General features: G+C 45.2%; 2 protein-coding genes across 8 annotated transcripts in view; one reads left to right on the top strand and one right to left on the bottom strand.

The window, feature by feature from the left end:
- Positions 1-7,313: 7,313 nt before the first annotated feature.
- LOC8053483 (polycomb group RING finger protein 3) lies at positions 7,314-13,835 on the bottom strand. Of its 7 annotated transcripts, none has more exons than XM_029990333.4 (9): positions 13,671-13,835; positions 13,379-13,521; positions 12,355-12,460; positions 12,161-12,257; positions 12,022-12,077; positions 11,642-11,710; positions 11,334-11,563; positions 11,167-11,247; positions 7,314-9,064 (listed from the first exon to the last, which is right to left on the bottom strand). In XM_029990333.4, exons 2-9 carry the CDS (start codon positions 13,412-13,414, stop codon positions 9,020-9,022), a joined length of 720 nt encoding a protein of 239 aa, XP_029846193.1. In that variant the 5' UTR covers positions 13,415-13,521; positions 13,671-13,835; the 3' UTR covers positions 7,314-9,019. The 7 variants fall into 7 exon arrangements, with proteins under 7 accessions (XP_029846193.1, XP_042143137.1, XP_040078879.1 ...); XM_042287203.1 differs by having other exon boundaries at positions 13,581-13,812; XM_040222945.2 differs by having other exon boundaries at positions 11,334-11,710; positions 13,671-13,812.
- LOC8053482 (nucleolar protein 56) overlaps positions 13,808-19,877 on the top strand; it is a 37,167-nt gene continuing 31,097 nt past the window's right edge. Inside the window, exons 1-3 of the mRNA XM_002434650.5 lie at positions 13,808-14,175; positions 14,872-15,076; positions 18,005-18,172. Coding sequence (XP_002434695.2) covers positions 14,173-14,175; positions 14,872-15,076; positions 18,005-18,172 — 376 coding nt within the window. The 5' untranslated portion in view covers positions 13,808-14,172. The remainder of the gene's footprint in view (positions 14,176-14,871; positions 15,077-18,004; positions 18,173-19,877) is intronic.

Genomic DNA, 19,877 nt, shown 5'->3' with positions numbered 1-19,877 from the left:
CAGGCACCTCAGCGAATCAGAGGAGCTTACGCGAAGCGGCGACGAAACGAGGTAAGGTTTCCCAATTGGTAGTTGAGCGACAGATGCAATTAGAATCGCGCCGCGCCTGCTCATTTCATGACATTACGGCTCGACCAACCAATGACGTTCGGCGGCAGAAAGCGGCTGCATATTTTATCTGATTTTTTTTTTTCACGTGATGAGTGGCTCATTTCTGCAATAAAAAACAAACAAACAAAAACAAATTTTTGGGGGGGATACGCTTTAGAAGTGGAGCGATATCTGTGGGGCAACTCCGCGCATGAAAGTCACGCCTTTTGAATTAGTGAGGGGCTATATAATATGCGGACTAAATAGGATAATTGAAGCGTTAATTAGTGAACTTTAGGGAATTGTTTTCCATAGCCAAGGCTATACAGTTCCGTGTCACGTTACTGCAGTCATCCGCTGACGTTCGCATTCGAATGCAGATACGTTCGAATGCAAAAGCCAAATGCCGCGCGTTCCGCGTTCGACGAGTGCAGTGGAGGCAAAGGCAGCTTTCGGTTTCCCTAGGGAGCCTTCATGTGCGCTTTGCTAGGGTGATGCCACCCTTTGTAATACCACTCGCCGACAAACCAGCAGCCATTTTGTTCCTCGGCAATAATCCGTAGGGCTTATAACCCTCCCGGAAACAAGCACCTTATCTCAGAAGTTCGGAGCAGCGTTGTGGAACCCACGGAGGGATGATTAGCATTTTCCCCCTCGGATGGGATTACCGATGGACACAAAGGCCACTTTCCGGCGCACGGGGAAACAACGAGAGGAACAAAATGGCGTTGGAAGAGAGTGTGGGAAAGGGAAACAGGCAGTTGGCATCACTCTATGCGAAGCGCACATGAAGGCACTCTAGGTTTCCCCACTAATCCTTCCAATCAGAGCTCGGTCTTCTGACGTCCCTCTGGTCTCCTCCTCTCCATCAGAGTAGCCTCCCACAAAGCCCTCCTCTTTCCACTTTAGCTGTGCGAACACTGGAGGAGGTCAACAAGATCGTTTTCGCCGTCTCCCAACGCCACTCCGTTTCAAGATCCGGAACTCTCGAGCGTACTAATCGGTACCAATTTCATGAGTTGCAATGTAGTGAGCTCCAGACGATCAAGTGTATCTTTTCGGCAACAGGGCACGGCAAAGAATGCATGTGACGGGGTAGAGGGGCTTGTAAAACACCGAGCCACCCTGCAAAATTTGCGGGCGCCTGCCACTGACGCCATACGAGGTGCGAGTGGGTTTGTACGGGCACTGGAAGGGGGGGGGGGGGGGGGGGGGGGGAATGAAAAACGTCTCCTTGCTCTAGATTCCGGATGGCGAGCTTGAGCTTAAAGCATTTCGAGACCGAAAAAAAAAAAAAAAACTGGAGTGGAAGGACGCTAAGAGGGTGCCTAAAATCCAGTCGCTTCACATGTGGAAACTATGAAAAATCAGATGAGGAGAACTCATTGTACGTGGCACGCAGCGCGGACTTTGCGTGGAAGAAGCCCTGAGTCCCCTGAGAAATGTGGTTGCTTGTTACACCAAATCCGGCTGCGCCCGGATATATTAGAGACTCTTCTCGTCGAATTACCCAGAGACCGACCCAGGCGTACATCACAGTTTTCCAAATTCCTATGCCCTTTAATATAAGCAAGACCCCGCGAGACAAACGGTTTGAAGGCCTTCCTGCACCTGGTTTGATATATCGCGCTCCCAACCACGCTCTTTTCGTCTCGCACGAATGATGCGACCTGTGAGAACACGAAGTCTACTCTGGACTTAGAGCCGTGAGATTCGAGCTCCGAAAAAGCGGATTGAGCACGGGAAAAGCGACAGTGGCAGGCCAGGTCTGTGGTGGGGAAGCCTTCGCAAGAAGTGTTTGTGTGTGTGAGTGTGTGGCTGGCCTTATCGAGCTGCCCACTAGACTACCATGGAATCCACCGGTACCACCCACTTCGGGCAATGCAACGGAAGAGGCCGTAACTCCCGGACAGTGACAATTAGACCTCACGTAGCACGAGAACGTTCTGAGAACATTCCGGGTATGTTCAAAAGAACATAGGCAACATTCTTGGAATGTTGCAGATTTACGTAAGAACATTCTATCAACATTGTCAGAATGTGGCTCAGGCACTTATCGCTACATTCGGGGATGTTTTCTATGAGACATTCTTAGAACGTTCCGAGAACGGCATAAACATTACCAGGACATTCAATCAACATTCAAATATCCTAACAAGGTTCCAAAAACGTTCTCTGAACATCCAAAGAACTTCTGCAAATTTACGCCAGGGGCATCCTTTCAATTTCCTCGGAACGTGGCGTGGGTACATCGCTACATTCAGGGAACATTGTCTGAGGACTATTTACAAAGATTTCACAATTACGGCTTCCTTAGGCTACAGCCCCAATGAGCCGAAATACATATATGGATAAAGCTCCTCACAGGGCGATCTTTTTGAATCGAAACAGATTTTTGTTAGGCACCAGCACAAGCGAGCCGTTTTCCCAGCGCACCAGCCTGAGCGTACTAACGACAGTTTACTTCGAAGTTCTACCTACACATACCCGATTACTCACTTCGAGCTTCAGAACAGACACGCATGGCATCCCACATTCAACTGGGAAATGCCTTTTTCAAAGTTTTAAACCCCAAATACTTAAAATCTGGTCCATTCAAAACTGCCACTCTACATACGCAGTGAGTGCCAAGTTCATTACCAAGTTTTGAAAGCCACTGCTTTTCTCCTACACCTTATATCACATTCTTCGGTAGACTCATATAAGATAAAACTGATCCATTATGCTAAGTTTCCAGAAACTACACTTAATTGGCATATTTTTTGCACAAAGTGGCATATAGTGGATGGGTTTCGAACCACAGGTTGCGTGAGAGCTCCGCAAAGTTGGCTTCCCCTGCGAACATTCTAGGAATGTTCGCAAGCGAATGTTCCAAGAATGTTAATTGCGCATACGAATGTTCGAAAGCGACCATTCCGAGAACATTGTACATACGAATGTTCGAAAGCGGCCATTCCGAGAACATTGTACATACGAATGTTCGCCAACGAACGTTCCTAGGATGTTGAGTAGCTTACCTTGTAGGGAATGTTCGCATATGAACGTTCCTAGAACGCTCCAAATGGTGTTTTAGCGTTCCTTCACCATTCAGAACTGCCAGGGAATGTTAGCACAACATTGGGTGCTACTTTGGGACACTCCCTCCACACGCTAGCCCCTCAGTATTGCAATCTGGTTGGTAGTAATTCAGGATTTTAGGAGTTCAGCTTTCAATTGTCTAGTAATTGTTTTTCTTCTGTGTATTCGCTAGGTATTTTTGCATTTTGCCGCCCGCGCACCGACTGGGTAAAGCCGACCTTTATTGCCACGTTTCGGTACTTCTGAACCCCATTATATTACTTATCTTTCTATTTAAATCATCGTTTTAATTAAACTCCCCTTGTTTAAAAACTTGTGTTACGTCCTTTATTGGCAAGACCTCACCGCGGTATAGGCCGGTCGTCTGGTGAGCAGATCTTTTCTGTTTATAGTAAACCACAAACCTGTGCGCGTGTGACGGCTTACGGCATTCGGTGGCGGCGCTGGCTGATTCTCACAAAGAGCGTTCTAATTGCAAATAAACATCTGCAGATTTTTGCACTCTATGGGACCCTCATAGAATTTCATAAAAATATTCCCTAGATCGATAACTCTCTTGCCACCCTCGACCCAGTCACACATCATGACTTTTCTGATCGCGGATGAGACGTCGAAAGAGATCCTGTTGGAGCAAATGGAGCAGTGCCCGAGCGCACACTTGGCTGCTGCCTCCGACACTAGCGAGCTTTAGTAGACCGTCTTTCCCCCTCCGCAACCCGGAACTGTACAGCCAAGGCCACCGGCGCGCAGGCGCAGTGGCAGTTTTTTCGTAGCGGAGGGGGAAACACGGTCTACTAAAACTTCCCATTGAACCGCTTACGCTACCTAGATCCCCTCTAACTCAACCTTGATTTTCACTCATTCGCCATTGTTTTTCCGAGATATAACCTGTCATCGTTCCGCCCTAGACACGCCCGCTATCGGTCGGGGCAGAAGCTTCCGCAATGTCGCTCGTTCCAAGCGATGCCTAGAGAAATGAATCAGACTATTTTGTCAGCAAGCTTCCGAGCAGTGCCCAGAAATACGAATCAGATTATTTTGTCAGCCAGGTACAAATATTAAAGTACTAACTTGAAATGATAGCACAATGAACATCTAACCAACCAAGTATAACACCCTAATAAGGATCGTACGCGCATCAGCGTTGTTTTCATTGGCAATATCAGCCACATCAGCGATGAAAACAAGTTCACGTGTTATTTTTAGAGTGATTGATGGTGCCTAGGCATTAATATGACCAAATACGGATACTGTGGCATGCGTCGCTCGTGTCAAGGCAGAAACGCCCCAGCGGTAATTGATGCGACACATTTCTTTTTTATTTTAAAACAAAATAATGCAACATGTCTTTGCAGATTTGTAATTACCGGTCATCAAGGGCCATCGGGTAAAATTTAAAGAAAATTCAGAATGGTTATTCTTTTCAATTGCCGCACAAAAATCGCAAAATTTCGACTTTTTCGATTTTGACGAAATTTCCGGGTGCAATGCAGAAAACATTTTCAACAGTATAGCGCTAATTAATTTGTTAAAAGTTCACAAAGTATGAAACATTCGACAAAAAAAAAGTTTCAGCTTTAGAATATAAATTTAAAGCAACTTTAAAATTCGCCGAAAAATGCCTCATTATGCAAGATTTGCTCCAGAAGCCAAGTTTGACATTTTATTTCGCTTGCAATATATGTTCATATAATATAAATTTAACTAATTTTGGCAGAAAGGTATGTGTGCATTAAACGTAAAAAATGTGACGATGGCGAAAGATGCATCCTTTATTCCTACGGCCTTCAAAATTGCGTCATCGCACAGTTGGGAAAATCGTCTTTTCCAACTCCTCTCGAATGCGATTTGTTTCACGAATACAATGAAGTACCTTGCAAAAGTAAGGTCTGTCCCGTTGTGTGGACAGGTTTTGCTACCTCATATAAAAATTTCATTGAAAACAAAAAATTGGCATAACACCACCATGACCGTTTTTACCTGAACACACCCTGGTACGGATGCTCGAGGTGGCGATCTGGATGACCCATCTTCCAAATGACATCACGTCGTCTTAAAAAAAACATTGGTGCATTTTGGCCTTAGCAGCCCTCGCGACATAAAACCCTAATCAGTCAATCAACCAATATTAAACACAGCGCAGGCATTTTGACATACAGAGATACTCACCAGATGAATTTCTTCATTACTGACAGTCTCTCAACACCAGGAAGTTTTCGTAGATGGTTTCCGGCGTCTCGGAACGCTCTCTGGAACCCGCTACGATACCCGGAACTCTACAGGCAAGGCCATCGGCGCGCAGGCGCAGTGGCGGCTTGTAGACCGAGTTTCCCCCTCCGCAACGAAGAAGTCGCTACTGCGCCTGCGCGCTGGTGGCCGTGGCTGTAGAGTTCCGGGTATCGTAGCGAGTTGCGGAGCGCATTGCGGGACGGCGAAAACAATAGGGAATTGTAGTAGACCGTTTCCGCAGCCCGCTAAGCATCCGGATAGCGCTCCGTAATCCGCCACAAGACCTTGAACTATGCAGACAAGGCTGGCAGCGCGCATGCGCAGCTGCGCCGTTTTCTTCGGGGATACCGTAGCGGAGGAGAAAAACGATCTACTACAATTCCCTAATCTTCTCCCTTTTGTTACGGAGGGCTTAGCGGAGGGGAAAACGCGGTCTACGCAAACTTCCTACAAGGGAGTTTGCGTAGCAGGTTACGCGTGAGCAAATCATTTTTTTCCGACGTGCCCAACTGACTGACTAACACAAGTTAATTAGCTAACTTCTTAATAGTATTTTTTGTGCGCAACAGCGTCTTTTTTTTTTTCAATTTGTTTTTGCACGAGTTAGCTGAAACACCCTGTATATTAGACACGTAAAATACATATTTACGAGATGTAGTCCCTCCTGTAGATAATTTGATCAAGATGTTCCCCTTGCCTTAATGCAGTGGATATAGTACCTTAGTCAACGCTCTGTCATTTCCTACCTACGACACGCCTTGGAAAGATTGTGAACGAGAAGCCACAGCGTTGCCGAAGGTAGGAAGCTCCTCCCTGCCCTTCTCACCTTGTCAGTGAATATATACAGGCAGCTCTATACGGGCCTAAACAAATTCGCAGTATTAAGTCAATAAACAGAGTGCCATGAACTTATACCACAAAGGTGTATTTGGGGATGCATAGATCATATCCCCCCTCAAAAAAAAAAAAAAAGAAAAAAAAAGAAGAAAAAATTGTTTTTCTATGTGCGGGAGGAGAACAGAGGCAATCCGTCGGGTTGACGCTGCTGCTACTCCCATATGGCACCCAATAGTAGTACAAACACTTGAAAGCTTCCTAGAGATTAACACCCTAACCGCTCATTCACAGTGGAAGCGGATCCGCGTTCGCAAAGCGGTTGTGAACGTGGTTGTATAAAGATCCAGTACAATGTCACGCGCACTTGATGACATCAAGTGCGCGTGCAATTGTACCGGATCTTTATACAACCGCGTTCGCAACCGCTTTGCGAACGCGGATCCGCTCCCAGTGTGAATGAGCGGTAAAGCAGGTTTCGAGCGCGTGTGGTGCGAGATGCCAGAAGAAGCGTTAACCCGGCGGTTTGCTTGTTTTTCTCGCATAGAAAAACAAACAAGATTTTCTTTTCTTGCCTTCCCTCCCCCCCCCCCCCCCCCCTCTCTCTCTCTCTCTCTCCCCCCCCCCCCCCCCCCCCCGTAACCTACGCTTACAAAATTTGAGTGCGACCAATGCACCACTAAAACACCTTGGTGAAAAGTTTACCAATGGCTAGCTTGTTTACAATAGGGCTTTAGAAGACCCTGTAGACGACTCAAAACAAAATGAAAATAGGTCGTCTTGTTGTATAAACCAACCTTCACAAAGGACTTGCCAGCCACTACCACAGTAGCATTTGGCACATGCTTCCCTTGCCAGCGAAATTAGTTCACCTGCATGCTGCTAAGCTGCAATTTTTGGACATTGTCACTGTCTACAGACAATTCCACTCTTTACATGAGGTCAAAGCTACAGCTACAGCTACAGCTACTAGAGTGACTGAATGTTAGATGCCAGCAGCCCTTTCGTGCAATGATGTTCTATGTGGGATTTCCTCGTTAACTTATTTCCTTGGCATCCAATTACCAGAAGTACAGTTCTGCTTCTGTGATGCAATTAAAAGAAATGTCCATGTTTATTGTACAAGTACAAAAACTCACACAATCTACATAAAAATTTCGGTAAATGAAACACAACTATAGTGCAACAACTCCAAGCAAAACCTTTGGTGAGCCGTTACCAGCACCAACGGTAATTGCGATTTGGGAAATGATTGGCGACTGTTTAGTGGTGACACTCCAGATTAAAATGATAAATGATGTGGTTCTCACTTTGATTCAACAAAGAATATTGAGCAAGTCCCAAGGGGCAAATAAAATGGGTCCATCAATCTGAGCCAATACAACTGCACTTAACAATCCAAATACTAACAAGGTTCTACTCTGTCCAAACTTGAAATTAAAATAAAGCGAGCTATCACTGTAGACAAAAATTTACAATCAATGACAGCTCATCAAATTTCTTTGCCAAAAAAGAGGCAACTGGCAACAGTATGCAAACCCAGAACTTGTCCTGTGACACAACACTTCACTGCTTCACAAAGTGCTCCTTAAATCAGCTTCCTGCAATGAAGTAGAATTCAGAGCTTGTACTTTTTGAGATGTTGGTCAACATGCTTGTGAGACTTTGGAAAGGCACAGTTGCTACATCATGACCATGCAATATTCACAGATGCAGAATGAAAACTGAATGGCATTCCCCAGGGTGTGGGAGATGCACATGCCTGCTGTGTGAATCAGAGCAGGAGAGCTACTTTAAGAAGTTGCCACACCCTCCATCACTACACTCGGCTCAGGAGAATTCTGCGAGTACAATAGTACTGCAGTAAAGTGGCCTTTCAATTTAAAAGCTTGTGGTATACACAACAAAAATTTGCCTGAAGAATTTAAGCTTACAGTATATGCTGTGGCAACCATTCAATTAATAAAAATCATGTGACAGGTGTTAATGTCTTCATGACCAGGGAAGAAACTGCACGTAAGACATTTACAGGTAATGCAATCATGGCAGAAAACATACGCTTTCATTAGGAAAGAGACCCAAATTGGCATTTATACCAACTGCACCTGAAATAACAATTGAAGAATTGAATATAAATAAAAGGACAACAGTTATGCCCCACATCACAAATTCTGTGGCACTGGCAAGGGTGCAAGAGTAAGAGCACAGCTTGCATGAACATTTATGAAACAAAAGTGGTTTTAAAAGCCATGTGCCTCCGCTTACTTCCTGCCAGAAGAATGACCAGCGTAAACCATGAGATGGAGTAGGGAATCCTTCAAATCTACCACTGGAATGGAAATGCTATTAACACTCCAAAACCAATCCACAGCATTGCCCCAGCACAACAATGACTCGCATAATTTTTCAGTTGCCCCTTCCATTTATGGCCAAATTAAAGATTTCTGGAAGCCTGAGGAAACTGATGCCCTCCATCAACAGAGTTACAATTAATCAGCGATCAATTCCCCCAGAGAAGCCAGCACCCGAGCAAATTTTGTGGCTCGACCCTGTGACAGCAGCTACCCTTGGCAGGACCCTTTATGCACAATCATGATCATGGTCTATGTACATTGGAGTCGCTTAAATAAGTCCCGCACACAAGAAGCCGGAATGGGGAACTTTGGATGGTAAAACAAAACAGCCTGGCGAGAAAACCGCTCATGAGGCAAGAACAATACCGTCGTCGAGTTCTGTTTTACATCTTTGCACAGGTGGACAACTCAGAGCGACGCTGCAGCTCTCGTTGTCACAATTCCATCTTCGGCCTATAGTACAGCTTCAAGGGGGGATCCTGAAAGAAGCGTGTGAAACAATTAAGAAAAAAGTGGTTTAAAGTTACGCCTGCAGCAAAGGGTGTAGGTAGTCTCTTCTACTGCAAGAGACACGTCCATACTACCGATTTAAGATTCCTCTCATATTTCAATGTTGAGACAAACTATCTTAGGAAAATTTCACAGATAATTGTTGAATAAAGAAATGTTAACAATAACTATAAAGTGCTACAATGGCATTTTGTTCTCTTTTTAGCAAAGAAAAAAGCATCTACAGAATTAGGCTGCCTGAAATCACTCATGGAAGACTACTCCATATTATCTATGTCAAAGAGAGCTCAAATTATTTTCCCAGCCAACCTTGCAAATCTGAAAACTTCTCTAACAATTCTCTGGCAACTCCAGGTGTTCTGTGTCATTAGGCATTCACTACAAGACTGTACCTGACCATAGGATACACTGAAAAATGCATACTACATTTAAAAGGCCACTGCTGTAAAAGCATACTACCGTAAAATACCGAGCAAGCGCCCACTAAAAATTGGAAGATAATCCCGAAAAAATATGGGATGGGCGCATGTGAGGTCATCAATTTTACATATATATGTACTGTGCATATTTTTTCAGATGTTTTAAATTTTGGGGGTGGGCGCTGAGTGTGGAATGGGCGTATGCACGGTGTTCTACGGCAAGTAGATGTTTGATTTATCCCAACCTGGTAAAACTCCCTCTTATCAAAACTGGATTAAGCCAGATGTCACCTTAAACTCGAAAATCACAATTCCTTGAGCTTTTTTGCTGAAATTATTTAGAGATATGAGAAACAAGGAGTAGTACAAATATAGCATACATAAACATATTGATCAATAAAATGAGCACCTGCACCTAGCAAACTGATATTGCAATTAAAGAACCACAAAAAGAAAAAAATGTTTTTTTTTAAACAGTCTGGTTGGGACACGCGTGTCAAGAAATAAATTTTATGTAAAAATTATTTCTTTTTTTAGAGCAATCTGACGCCACAAGACGTGATTTGGTCGGTAGTCACCTCCTTTCCATTTGTTTTCTCTAATTTTGGGCGCGTGGAGGAGAGGTGGATCGGCTTGGCCATCACGATGAGGTGGGGAGCGTGCATGGCCATCTTGATGAGGTGGAAAGGGTGTATGACCATTCTATAACATCATGGACTTTGCGCACAGAATTTGAAATAAATCTCGTGCTGTCAATATTGCTCTAAAACATTCTTTTTTGCGTAAAATTCATTTTTTGACATGCGTGTCCCAACCAGACAGTTTAAAAAACAAATTTTTTTCTTTTCAGTGGCTTTTTAAAGGTATTTTAGTGGTCACTTGTACCTTGTAAAATTTTTGGCATAGCTTTCTTTGTGTAAAAAGTATGAACAATCTCCCTAAAAATTTAAATGATAGGCCCAAATGCTGACACTCATCCCGAGTTTTCCAATCAAGAGATTGCATCACATGTCAATAAAAGCAGACATGCAGGCAGCACCTTGCTGCAAACTTTTATCTTTTTCTCCTTGTTCACCAAATTGGATAAATGAAGAAAAAGTAAAAATGCTTGTTATATTACTTCTTGTACACCCATTTAATTAAGCAGCCCTGTTGTATTCTACCAATAAATCCCTTCACTATTTCGTATGACTCCAAAACTCCAATAATAACGTAAAAATATTTTGTTTCAAAATGTTTCCTGCTTTTTTTTCTTTTTTTTTTCTTTTTATGGCTGGTACAATGCCAAGAGTCAAATGAGACCACATTATAGTACTGATGAGAGTAAAAAAACAGTACAAAAGCAAAGTTAGTAGTTTCTGCCTTTTTTTACGCCTGGAGATCAACTCAACAGATGCAGCAATCAATCGGGTACTGTCAAAGCTTGTTACTTGTTACACACTGCAAAACTAATTGGGTGGCACACATTGGACCCAAGCACATGAAAGAAGCCAGCCATTTTCTTAGAGCTAGGAAAATGTGCCAAGAATCCATATATTTTTGGGATTAGCGTACCTTACTAATCTCTGCCAGGAGCAGTCACAGTTAATAATGCCGCATCATCTACAAGTCACGAAGCCCATTCTTCCACTGGTGTGAAACAATATGCTTACCTTAAACCTCCACCTCGTGACGTAGACAAACTTGAGTGTGTGGTCCTTCCCAAGGATTTCTTGATTACAGAGGATCTCAACCTGCAACGAGCCGAGGCGTTGTCCTCCAACTGCTTCCAAGAATACACTGTGCGACCAGGTGAAAACTCAAGAGTGGGGCGGCTCACCTCCTTGTATTTTTCGAGGTTGTTGAAGAGCTTCTTTGCTATGAACTTCTTGAGGTGCGTGATTGTGGCCTGGGCGGAGCACCGGATGAACTTACGTCGCATCTGTTTCAGCTGCACGCTGTCTGATGATTCCAGCAGGATGTTGACTTGCTCGTCCGACCGGTGACAGTCTGCCTCGTCTTCTTTGGAGGATGACGCTTTAGACCCAGCATCTTTTTCACTGAGCATACCTGAGGGCAAGAAAGGAGACTGAATGCCTGAGCCAATGCCGACGCAATCATGGTAGGTGGGGACAGTGTTCGACATACCAGGAGTGTGGACTTTTGGACAAGGCAGGCCTTTCCGCCTGTAAAAATCTCGTTCCCGCTTGATCTCGTCTGCACACCATATACAGTTCGTCAGTGCCAGGTATAAAAAACTATATATTATGCCTCAAGGTTCAAAATGGAAAAGCGGACATGCCAAAGTCACATTGGACAGCGCCGGTGCACTTTCAACATTCTCTGCTGCAGGTCGACATTGTAAACAGAGTAACTCGTTCCAATCAAAGTTCAACTAACTGGGTTACAATTGAGCTAGAAAATGTGCACGGCAAAAGGCTTGAATGAAATGGCATTGCTAACGAAGTCAGCGGCACTGTCAGCTGTCTAGATCACAGAATACATGTAGGGTCCAATTCTTTACTCACTGTACTGCAAGTTTGGCACCAGCTTGTAAACTATATCTTGCATAGTCCTATCGTAGCTGCAAAATAAAAATGTGAAACCAATGAGATTTCAACATACAGAGCAAAGGCAAAAAGTGAATACGAGCAGCGGAACTTGTACCTGATATATTGCAACGGGTAACTTTGGTGGATCACAATTTCACAGGTAGGGCAGGTGTTATTGTCTTCCAAGTGCTTGACCAGACAGCTCTTGCAAACTGAAAAAAAAAAAAACAATGTCGCATACCCAGTTGCGAGCACTTCCTCCAGAGCACGGGACAACGCTGCACAGACAATTCCCGGCCCAGTACTCACATGTATGCAGGCACTCGGTCACTGTGGTGGCGTCAATTAAATACCCCTTGCATATCTTGCAGATGATATGGTTATTCAGAGTTTTCAATCGAATCCGCCTTTCCATCTGTACCAGACGAAGAACAAATATCGAATATATTACAATATGAAATCTCAATCGATCAGGCAACAAACCAATCGTAGGGTTCCGGGGGAGCGAAGGAAACGCAATATAAATCAATTACATCGGCAAGCATTCCGAAAATCCCAACTAGAAAACGAAAATCTGTGACGCCTCGTTCATTGGTGAACGCTGCATTTTCGTGACAACTTTTCAACTTTGTGCCTCTAGAGATCTTCGTACGCTAAATCTACCACCTAAGGACGCAAGAAGTGGTACGTCCCCCGAACGCCGCCCTCGCTCCCTTCACTGAACCGCAAAAACTGCATCAGCAAACCGAAGAGGGAGAGCTTGACGCCAGCTGGTCTTGCCAGTGTGTCGTCGGCAAAGTGCGACTAGACCTCATGCCTTCTGCAAAAAGGAATCCTTCCGAGCTTAACCGAGCTACCGTTCGAACTGTGTCACGGCGTCTCGCAGCAGGACAACGCGAAAACATCGAGCAGTGCACGTGCGCGCGTGACGCTGTCCGACATCCATAGGTAGGGGTGCAGACAACCAACCGTGCTCAGTGCGGTGCAGATAGCGCTGCACATTCCTAAACGTCGCATCGATTTCGACCGCACGGCTACAGGATCGCAGGGATTCTGAGATTAACATTAAAAGTTAGGCGGTCCAGTCCTTTCGCCTACCCGGTTGGCCGAACATCTCCAATCTGTCGCGCAACACTTTCTCCGATGTTCGGCGTTGCTAGTAGGGGACGATGTCAAGTTACACCGTGCATAGCAGTAGAGCGAACGTCCAACATGAGTTGGACTATACGTAGCAGAGAACAGTCAGGACGGAATTTTATTTCGGTAGCGCTCCCCGACCAGTCAGCATCCACACCGCCGACATAATCAATGGATCAATGAGGTTTTCCTTTACCTGTCTTTGTAAAAACTCCTGGGGAATGAAAACCATCAAGTACCACTTTCTTCTCAGCTTCCAACAGGTCACATATCAGAAGCCGCGTGCGTTGAAGAGATCCCGCTGTGCCGGAGGATCCGCTTTGTACGCAGTATCGGCGACTGCGGGAGTGAAGGAAAAGCATGTCACAGGGAATCCGAATTGCACCGAGCACGCGTACCAGCTCCACAATAACAACAGCGACGTGCGCACATTTTCAGTCCCTCGTCAAATTGCACTCGTTTAGTCACAATTACAATAAATGCCGTACCTGTACGGCAAAATAGCGAAGCCGGGATCTCAGGAGCCTCCGTGGGTCCAAATACTTTCGGTGAGTCCGTGCTCTGCTGCTCCCTCTCTTTTTCCGTATCTTTCGTACCACCGCACCGCCGCCTCCACCGCTCCGCCGTTGCCTCGCGCTGCTAGCGCTGCCGCTGCGTAGTCAGTCATATTTTTTGTTGTTGTTCATGATAAAATATTTTTTTAATATTTTGATTACAAAAAATAATCATTCAACTCAGTATTTATTTATAAATAGTAAACTGCAAAATCCTGCGCCTAGTAGTTCAATTAAGATCTTGAATAATCCGTTTGTGCGGCGAGTTTACATCGCACCGCCATTTGTAATAATCCGGAACCACATGAAGCAAATGTATGTTGGCTGGCGGCGTGTTTCTGGCTTGTCTCCGGAATTTTGCTAGGCCTTGCTGCACGCGTGGTGACAACTTGGGCGGCATGATTTTTCTCCGTTGAGGACAACCGTCAACAAAACCATGGTGAATATCGATTTTGACTTATAGACTTGAAAGAAAGCTGTTTGTTGCGAGTGAACAATGTGTTCAAGCGCCACGGGCTCTTTTGTGGTGCCATCCAAGCCGAGAATATGAGCGCTAGAGCTAGCCGCTGAGTATGAATCTACGGATTGAAGTACCTGTGTGCGGACTTGAAATGTCTTACAACGATCTTTACGATGATTTATATACTCTCTCTGTACCTTGTGGAATTAAATCTAAGGCAGCAAAGTTCATAAAGAAAACTTGAGGCATCTCTTTTTCGCGCCGGTGTCAGCCTCTGGCGCACGTTCGCGCAGTGCACTTATCGTCAAGCGGTAAACCGGGTCCATGATATCTATCGTACGAGCGAAATAGAGTAAATTGGGAAGATCTAGAAGGTAGACCGCGCCATTGCTGCGTTGTATCTCCTTCTCTTTGTCGTCTCAGTGAATGGTCCAACTAGCCGAAGTTTGCGATAACTGCATTGTACCCGTAGCGCATGAGGTTCGAAGCTCCTCCAACATGCGATTTTCGATTCTCGATGGAGCCTCGAGTTACCTCGAGAACAGGTTATGTTGGCAGATCACGCTTGAAGATCTGCGTTGCGGATGGCCCGGCGAAACGGCGCATCTGGAGGCTTGACGATTCCGAGCACGTGTGACGGAGCCAACGTCCTTGGTTCTCCTTTCGTTTTTGCAGTCGCAGCTGTACGTGCTCTTCGAGCACGCGGCGGGCTACGCGCTCTTCCGCGTCAAGGAGTTCGAAGAGGTCAGCATGGCGCTGCCCCAGGTGGAGAAGAGCGTCTTGGATTTGAACAAGTTCAAGTCCCTGGTGCACCTGATCGCCTTCTTCCCCTTCAGGACCGCCGTAAATGCGCTGGAGAACATGAACTGTATCACCGAGGGTAGGGTCTCTGTACTGCACTTCATTGACACATCCCTTCCAATCCGGTTTAACTCGTGACCTGAAGTACAGTAAAATCACATGATGTGATTTCATTGTATTTGTTAGTCTGGCTGCAAAGTGGTGGCTAGGACTCTGACATGATTGTTAATGGGGATGCACTCACTTGATCGAATGACGTTTTAGCAAACGCCCATGTTTCACTGAATGGCACTCTAGCGAATAGTCGGCTGCCACAAAGTGGCGTTTATGGGTGGGCCAAGTGGGTTCACATTTTTTAATGAGCTGCTGCAGACTGTCGCCACGAAGCGGCGTAAGCGCACTGTAGGGGGGTAAGGGGTGGGTTAAAACGCGCCCCCGTTATTCGCTAAGACGTCGATTCACTTAAATGTCGCTGTTCACTAGAACGTCATTCGCTCATGTGATATGGACCCTTGTTAATGTCCAGGATTTAAACATAGATCCCAATACTGAGGGGGGGACAGACTGAAACAGCAAACAGGGACAAGCGTTATTGCTTATACATACCTTGTTCGCGACGTCATATGGCACCGTACCAGCCGCCATTGCTCCGTACCACGCTCCTTTGCCCGTACATTCTGCAGCATACATTTCGTATCATCAAATTTGTTCTTGCCAATCCTTGCCGAGAACAAAAAATTCGATGGTGCGAAATTATGCTGCAGAAGGTGCGGGCACAGGAGCATGGTATGGAGCAAGGGCGGCTGATGTGACTTTAATGCAAGCTATGTATTGCCAGTTGGTAGCAAGAGCCTGCTATGGTTTCAATAGTGATAAAGTCAGTAAGGTACCATGGCTGATTAATTTATGTTGGGGTAAACTGCTCAAATAATCGCATCACATTGTGTTGGATGTGTTGCTCGGCAAGCTGCCGTAGCTCTGCATGTAGAAATGGACTTGTAGCGCCGTTAGTAAACTGGTGATACGTCACTCTTTGCATGTGTGACCTTTTTGCAACCCACATTAACTTTGTGGATACTTTAGTTACACATGATGGCACGCTAGGAAAGGTACAGGTTTTGCATCATGCTGCTGATGGAATGGCAAAGGCACATATGCACTCTCGTGGTGTAGCTGCCATTTGTGGGATTGATATGCAACCTTTTCATTATGTATGGGCTTGGCTACAGACAAAAGAGAACAACACTGCAAACCTGAAACTTGCACGGGGAACAGAAAAGCATTCAAACAAAACTGCGTGGGCCTTTTTTCATGAGCTTCAGCAGCGTTGCCATCTCTACATCAATATGTGCCTGACGAGAGAAAGGGTGACTAACCGCATAGGGACACATGCCACCCCGTGTCAGTCTGGCACGCACTGTGCAGTGTCGACTAGTTGCCTAAAACATCTGAAAACTAACAACCACCACCAGGAAACGGTTCAGTGTACTAGTGCTGAGCAAACAAAGGTGGACTGTCAGTCTCAACAATTGTATGGAGTGTCGCTGATGAGGTGCATGAAAAACGGCCCTTCGGGTTGCGCCCTTACAAACTGCAGTGGTATGTTCTTCCAATAAAGGGTTGAAACGTGCTGCCACTGACTGCCAACAAAATACGTCCTGGAAGCATTATGATATACAAGTAGTCATGTCATTGATGTCAGCTCTGTTGGATGAACTTTTTTGACATCTGCAGTGTTGCATAGCAGTGCTGGCATGTATTGTAAACTGCCAGTGCAGTAGCTGCTGTTGCTTTTTTTTTTTTTTGTCTCAAATGATTATTTTGAAGGGATGAGGTGCAGTGCACCATGTTCTCATTGGCGAACATTGTTGCAACTCATGTAGACCGGTATGCGCTAATAAGGGCTGTGCAGTGAAATTTGGTTGGACAGGTAGCACACTCCCATTGCAGTATTTTTCCAACCCTGGTATATATTTTTGCATTAATTTAAGCATCCGGGTGGCCTGCCGAGCCATGACATGGTGCTACATGTCATTCACTGCCAAGATGACAGGGCGGTGGAAGATATAAGCTCCTTGGACCAGTCTTATGTCAATCTTTTGCCCATACCTGTAGGCAGGGAATGGGGTAGGTGATGGAAGGCGGGCGGTTGACTGGTCTGGCGAGTGCGTTGCTTGCACCGCCTTGTCAGCTCATACTGGTGAAGGGAGTAGTGTGTGCAATTTTTCTGTTGGTGGAAGCAGACCATGATGCCTCCTGTTCACAGCCTGGGGCCCTTACACCAGATCATGTTTCTGCTTTTAGAAAGACTGGCTTCTGTGCATGTGCCCACAGCAGTCTGGTTTGTTTAGGAAGAACGAGTTTCTGTTTGATGCGTGATTGAGTACTCTTCACATGGCACCAGAGAGAGATGTTTTAATACTGAAATGTTGTGAGGTTCATTGCTTTAGTTTTGTTTTACATGTATTGCTGATGCATGCATAGTTCTTGTTTAAGTGGCCGGTATTGACTGCTTCAATATAGGCTGCAGGAACCACTGGCTGTGCAGTGCTACATTTCTTGTTTGTGAAACATGCCTTGGGGTTCAGCTTTCTTGACAATGCCTGTCTTACAGAAAGGCTCTCGAGCTATGGAGCTACTAGGAAGTTTTGACAGAGATTTTACAATTTGATAACGATACACAGTACTACATCGTCATGCCTGGCATTATCAGGTGGTCCAAACCAAGGGGAGTATTGTTTTGTGCTATCGAGCAGCTACGGAATGTACCGATTGCACCTAGCCTTGCAGTTGAACAATCCTGAATTTCTTCCCAAACGAGCTCCCGCTTTTGCCAGTCATAGTCTCTTTCACGGCCGGCACCATGGTAATAAATTTATCCTGTGCTCATTTCTGGCATTCTGCTACTTTTGAAGTTTGACCTCCTCGTCAAATGTGTTTAAATGCTGCAGAGTTCTGGTGTTATTCATACTTGTCCTGATTTTCTTATATTTTTTTTTTCATCTAGGTGTTGTGCACAATGACCTGCAAGTGTTCCTTGAAACAAACATGCCCAAGGCAACTAAGAAATGTCGCATCATCCTGGGGCTTGCAGACTCCAAGTTGGCAATGACGGTTCAGGAATGTCTGGGCCTCTCTTGCCAGCACACCGGAGTGGTGCCCGAGATCATACGAGGTGAATGTCTGCTCTTTCACTTAAAAACCCCTGGTCCCGGTTCGGACACGCGTGTCAAAAAATAAATTTTATGCGAAAAAAAAATATAAATTAGAGTTAGAGTAATATTGATGGCGCAAGACGTGATTTAGTCGGCAGTCACCTTTCCACTTGTTTTCTCTCGGCATTTCGAGCGCATGGAGGAAAGGTGGAGCGGCTTCGCCTTCACGACCGAGATGGTAATTTTGGAATGACCAGTGACGTCATGGACTTACGCGCAGAATTTCAAATATATCTCCCGCCATGAATATTGCTCTAAATTTTTTTTTTTTTTTTTCGAGTAATATTATTTTGTTGACAGTCCCAACCAGACTATTTAAAAAAAAATCTTTTTTTTTCTCTTGGCGGGCCCTTTAAAGGGCCCATGAAACGATTTTTGGGTTGGGATAAATCATTTTAGATTGGGATTTTACTAATAGCACATCGTTCAGTGGACCAAAAGAAAAAAGGTAGAAAGTCAAAAGCCTGACTTTCAGTGCGAAAATTTGAAAACAGCGCGGACTATTTCGTACCTCCTCCCCTTCGCAACCTCTCTGCCTTTTCACTGTGATACATCCGCGGTCCCAAAAGCGCGTTATCGGGTCCAAACTGACGTCACACGCAACCGGACCTCACTTATTCCCTTCATCCCTAAGCTGACATTGTGGTGGAAGCTACGCGCTTGCCGGACCAATCAGCCGCCTCCCTTTCATCACCTGACTTCATTCTCTGCAGCCACATTTGCCACGCTCACGTGGCAAGTGTGGCTGGCCCAACGAGCACGTAGCTTCAACAGCACTGTCAGCTTCGGAATGAACGGAGTGGGAAAAGCAACTTTTGTCTGAATTTTGAGCGACGGGCTAATCTTCTAGGGGGAGAATGGATGTGTCCGGATTACACAAACGAGAGTGCGAGCAAGAGGGGACTCCCCCTTTTCATCTTCTTTAACTGTTTGGTGGAATGCGCGATTTATGAGTTGAGGAGGAAAGCGAAACAGGAAAAAGTTGGAAAAGCGTTTCATGACCCCTTTAAAGGGTAATTTCGCTCAAAAGTCTAACCATGAGAAATGCTCGAGTTCGCTTCAGTCAGGAAAGGTAGGACAAGAGCTAAAAATATGACGTCAAAGGAATGCCGCAATTCCTACTAAAACCTTTGTCAAAAATGCAATCACCAGCTTTGCACCGGGCCGCCAGGGGGTTAGCTGTCGCTGAAGCAGCACTGAAAATGTGACGTCGTGTTCATATTGCTATATCTGTTCTTTTCCTGTGCTTTTCGCTGCTTTTTTCTCTGACGATTGTTGTGCCTTTTTGAGTTTCCTGCTTTTCTGTTATGTTCTAGCATTCATTGTGAACCCCTAGCATAGTTTTAATATATTTTTGTAAGTCATCTTGTGCAATTTACAGTGATAGAAGTGCTGCACCATTTGCACCAAATTGTGCTGTGAAGAAAAGTTTATTACATCTTGCGCCAAAGTGCCATTTTACAGTGAAGCTGTGTATGGCTAGGTTCTGACAGATCTTCTCTGGGGTCAGACTGAGCATAGACCAATAGTTTTGTACAGTTAATGCTGCAGACGCCGGTGCCGCACGCGCGCGCCTTCCCCGTATAAAAGGTGCGAATTAAATAACCCAAATAAAGCGTTGACGAATGCTAGTGCAAGACGCCATCTGTTTTAGACTTTTGCTTT

The sequence above is a fragment of the Ixodes scapularis genome, unplaced genomic scaffold (genome assembly GCF_016920785.2).
Source record: "Ixodes scapularis isolate PalLabHiFi unplaced genomic scaffold, ASM1692078v2 PGA_scaffold9__187_contigs__length_104089568, whole genome shotgun sequence".
In the NCBI taxonomy this organism is placed as follows: Eukaryota; Metazoa; Arthropoda; class Arachnida; order Ixodida; family Ixodidae; genus Ixodes; species Ixodes scapularis.
This window is presented reverse-complemented; position numbering and strand designations above follow the sequence as displayed.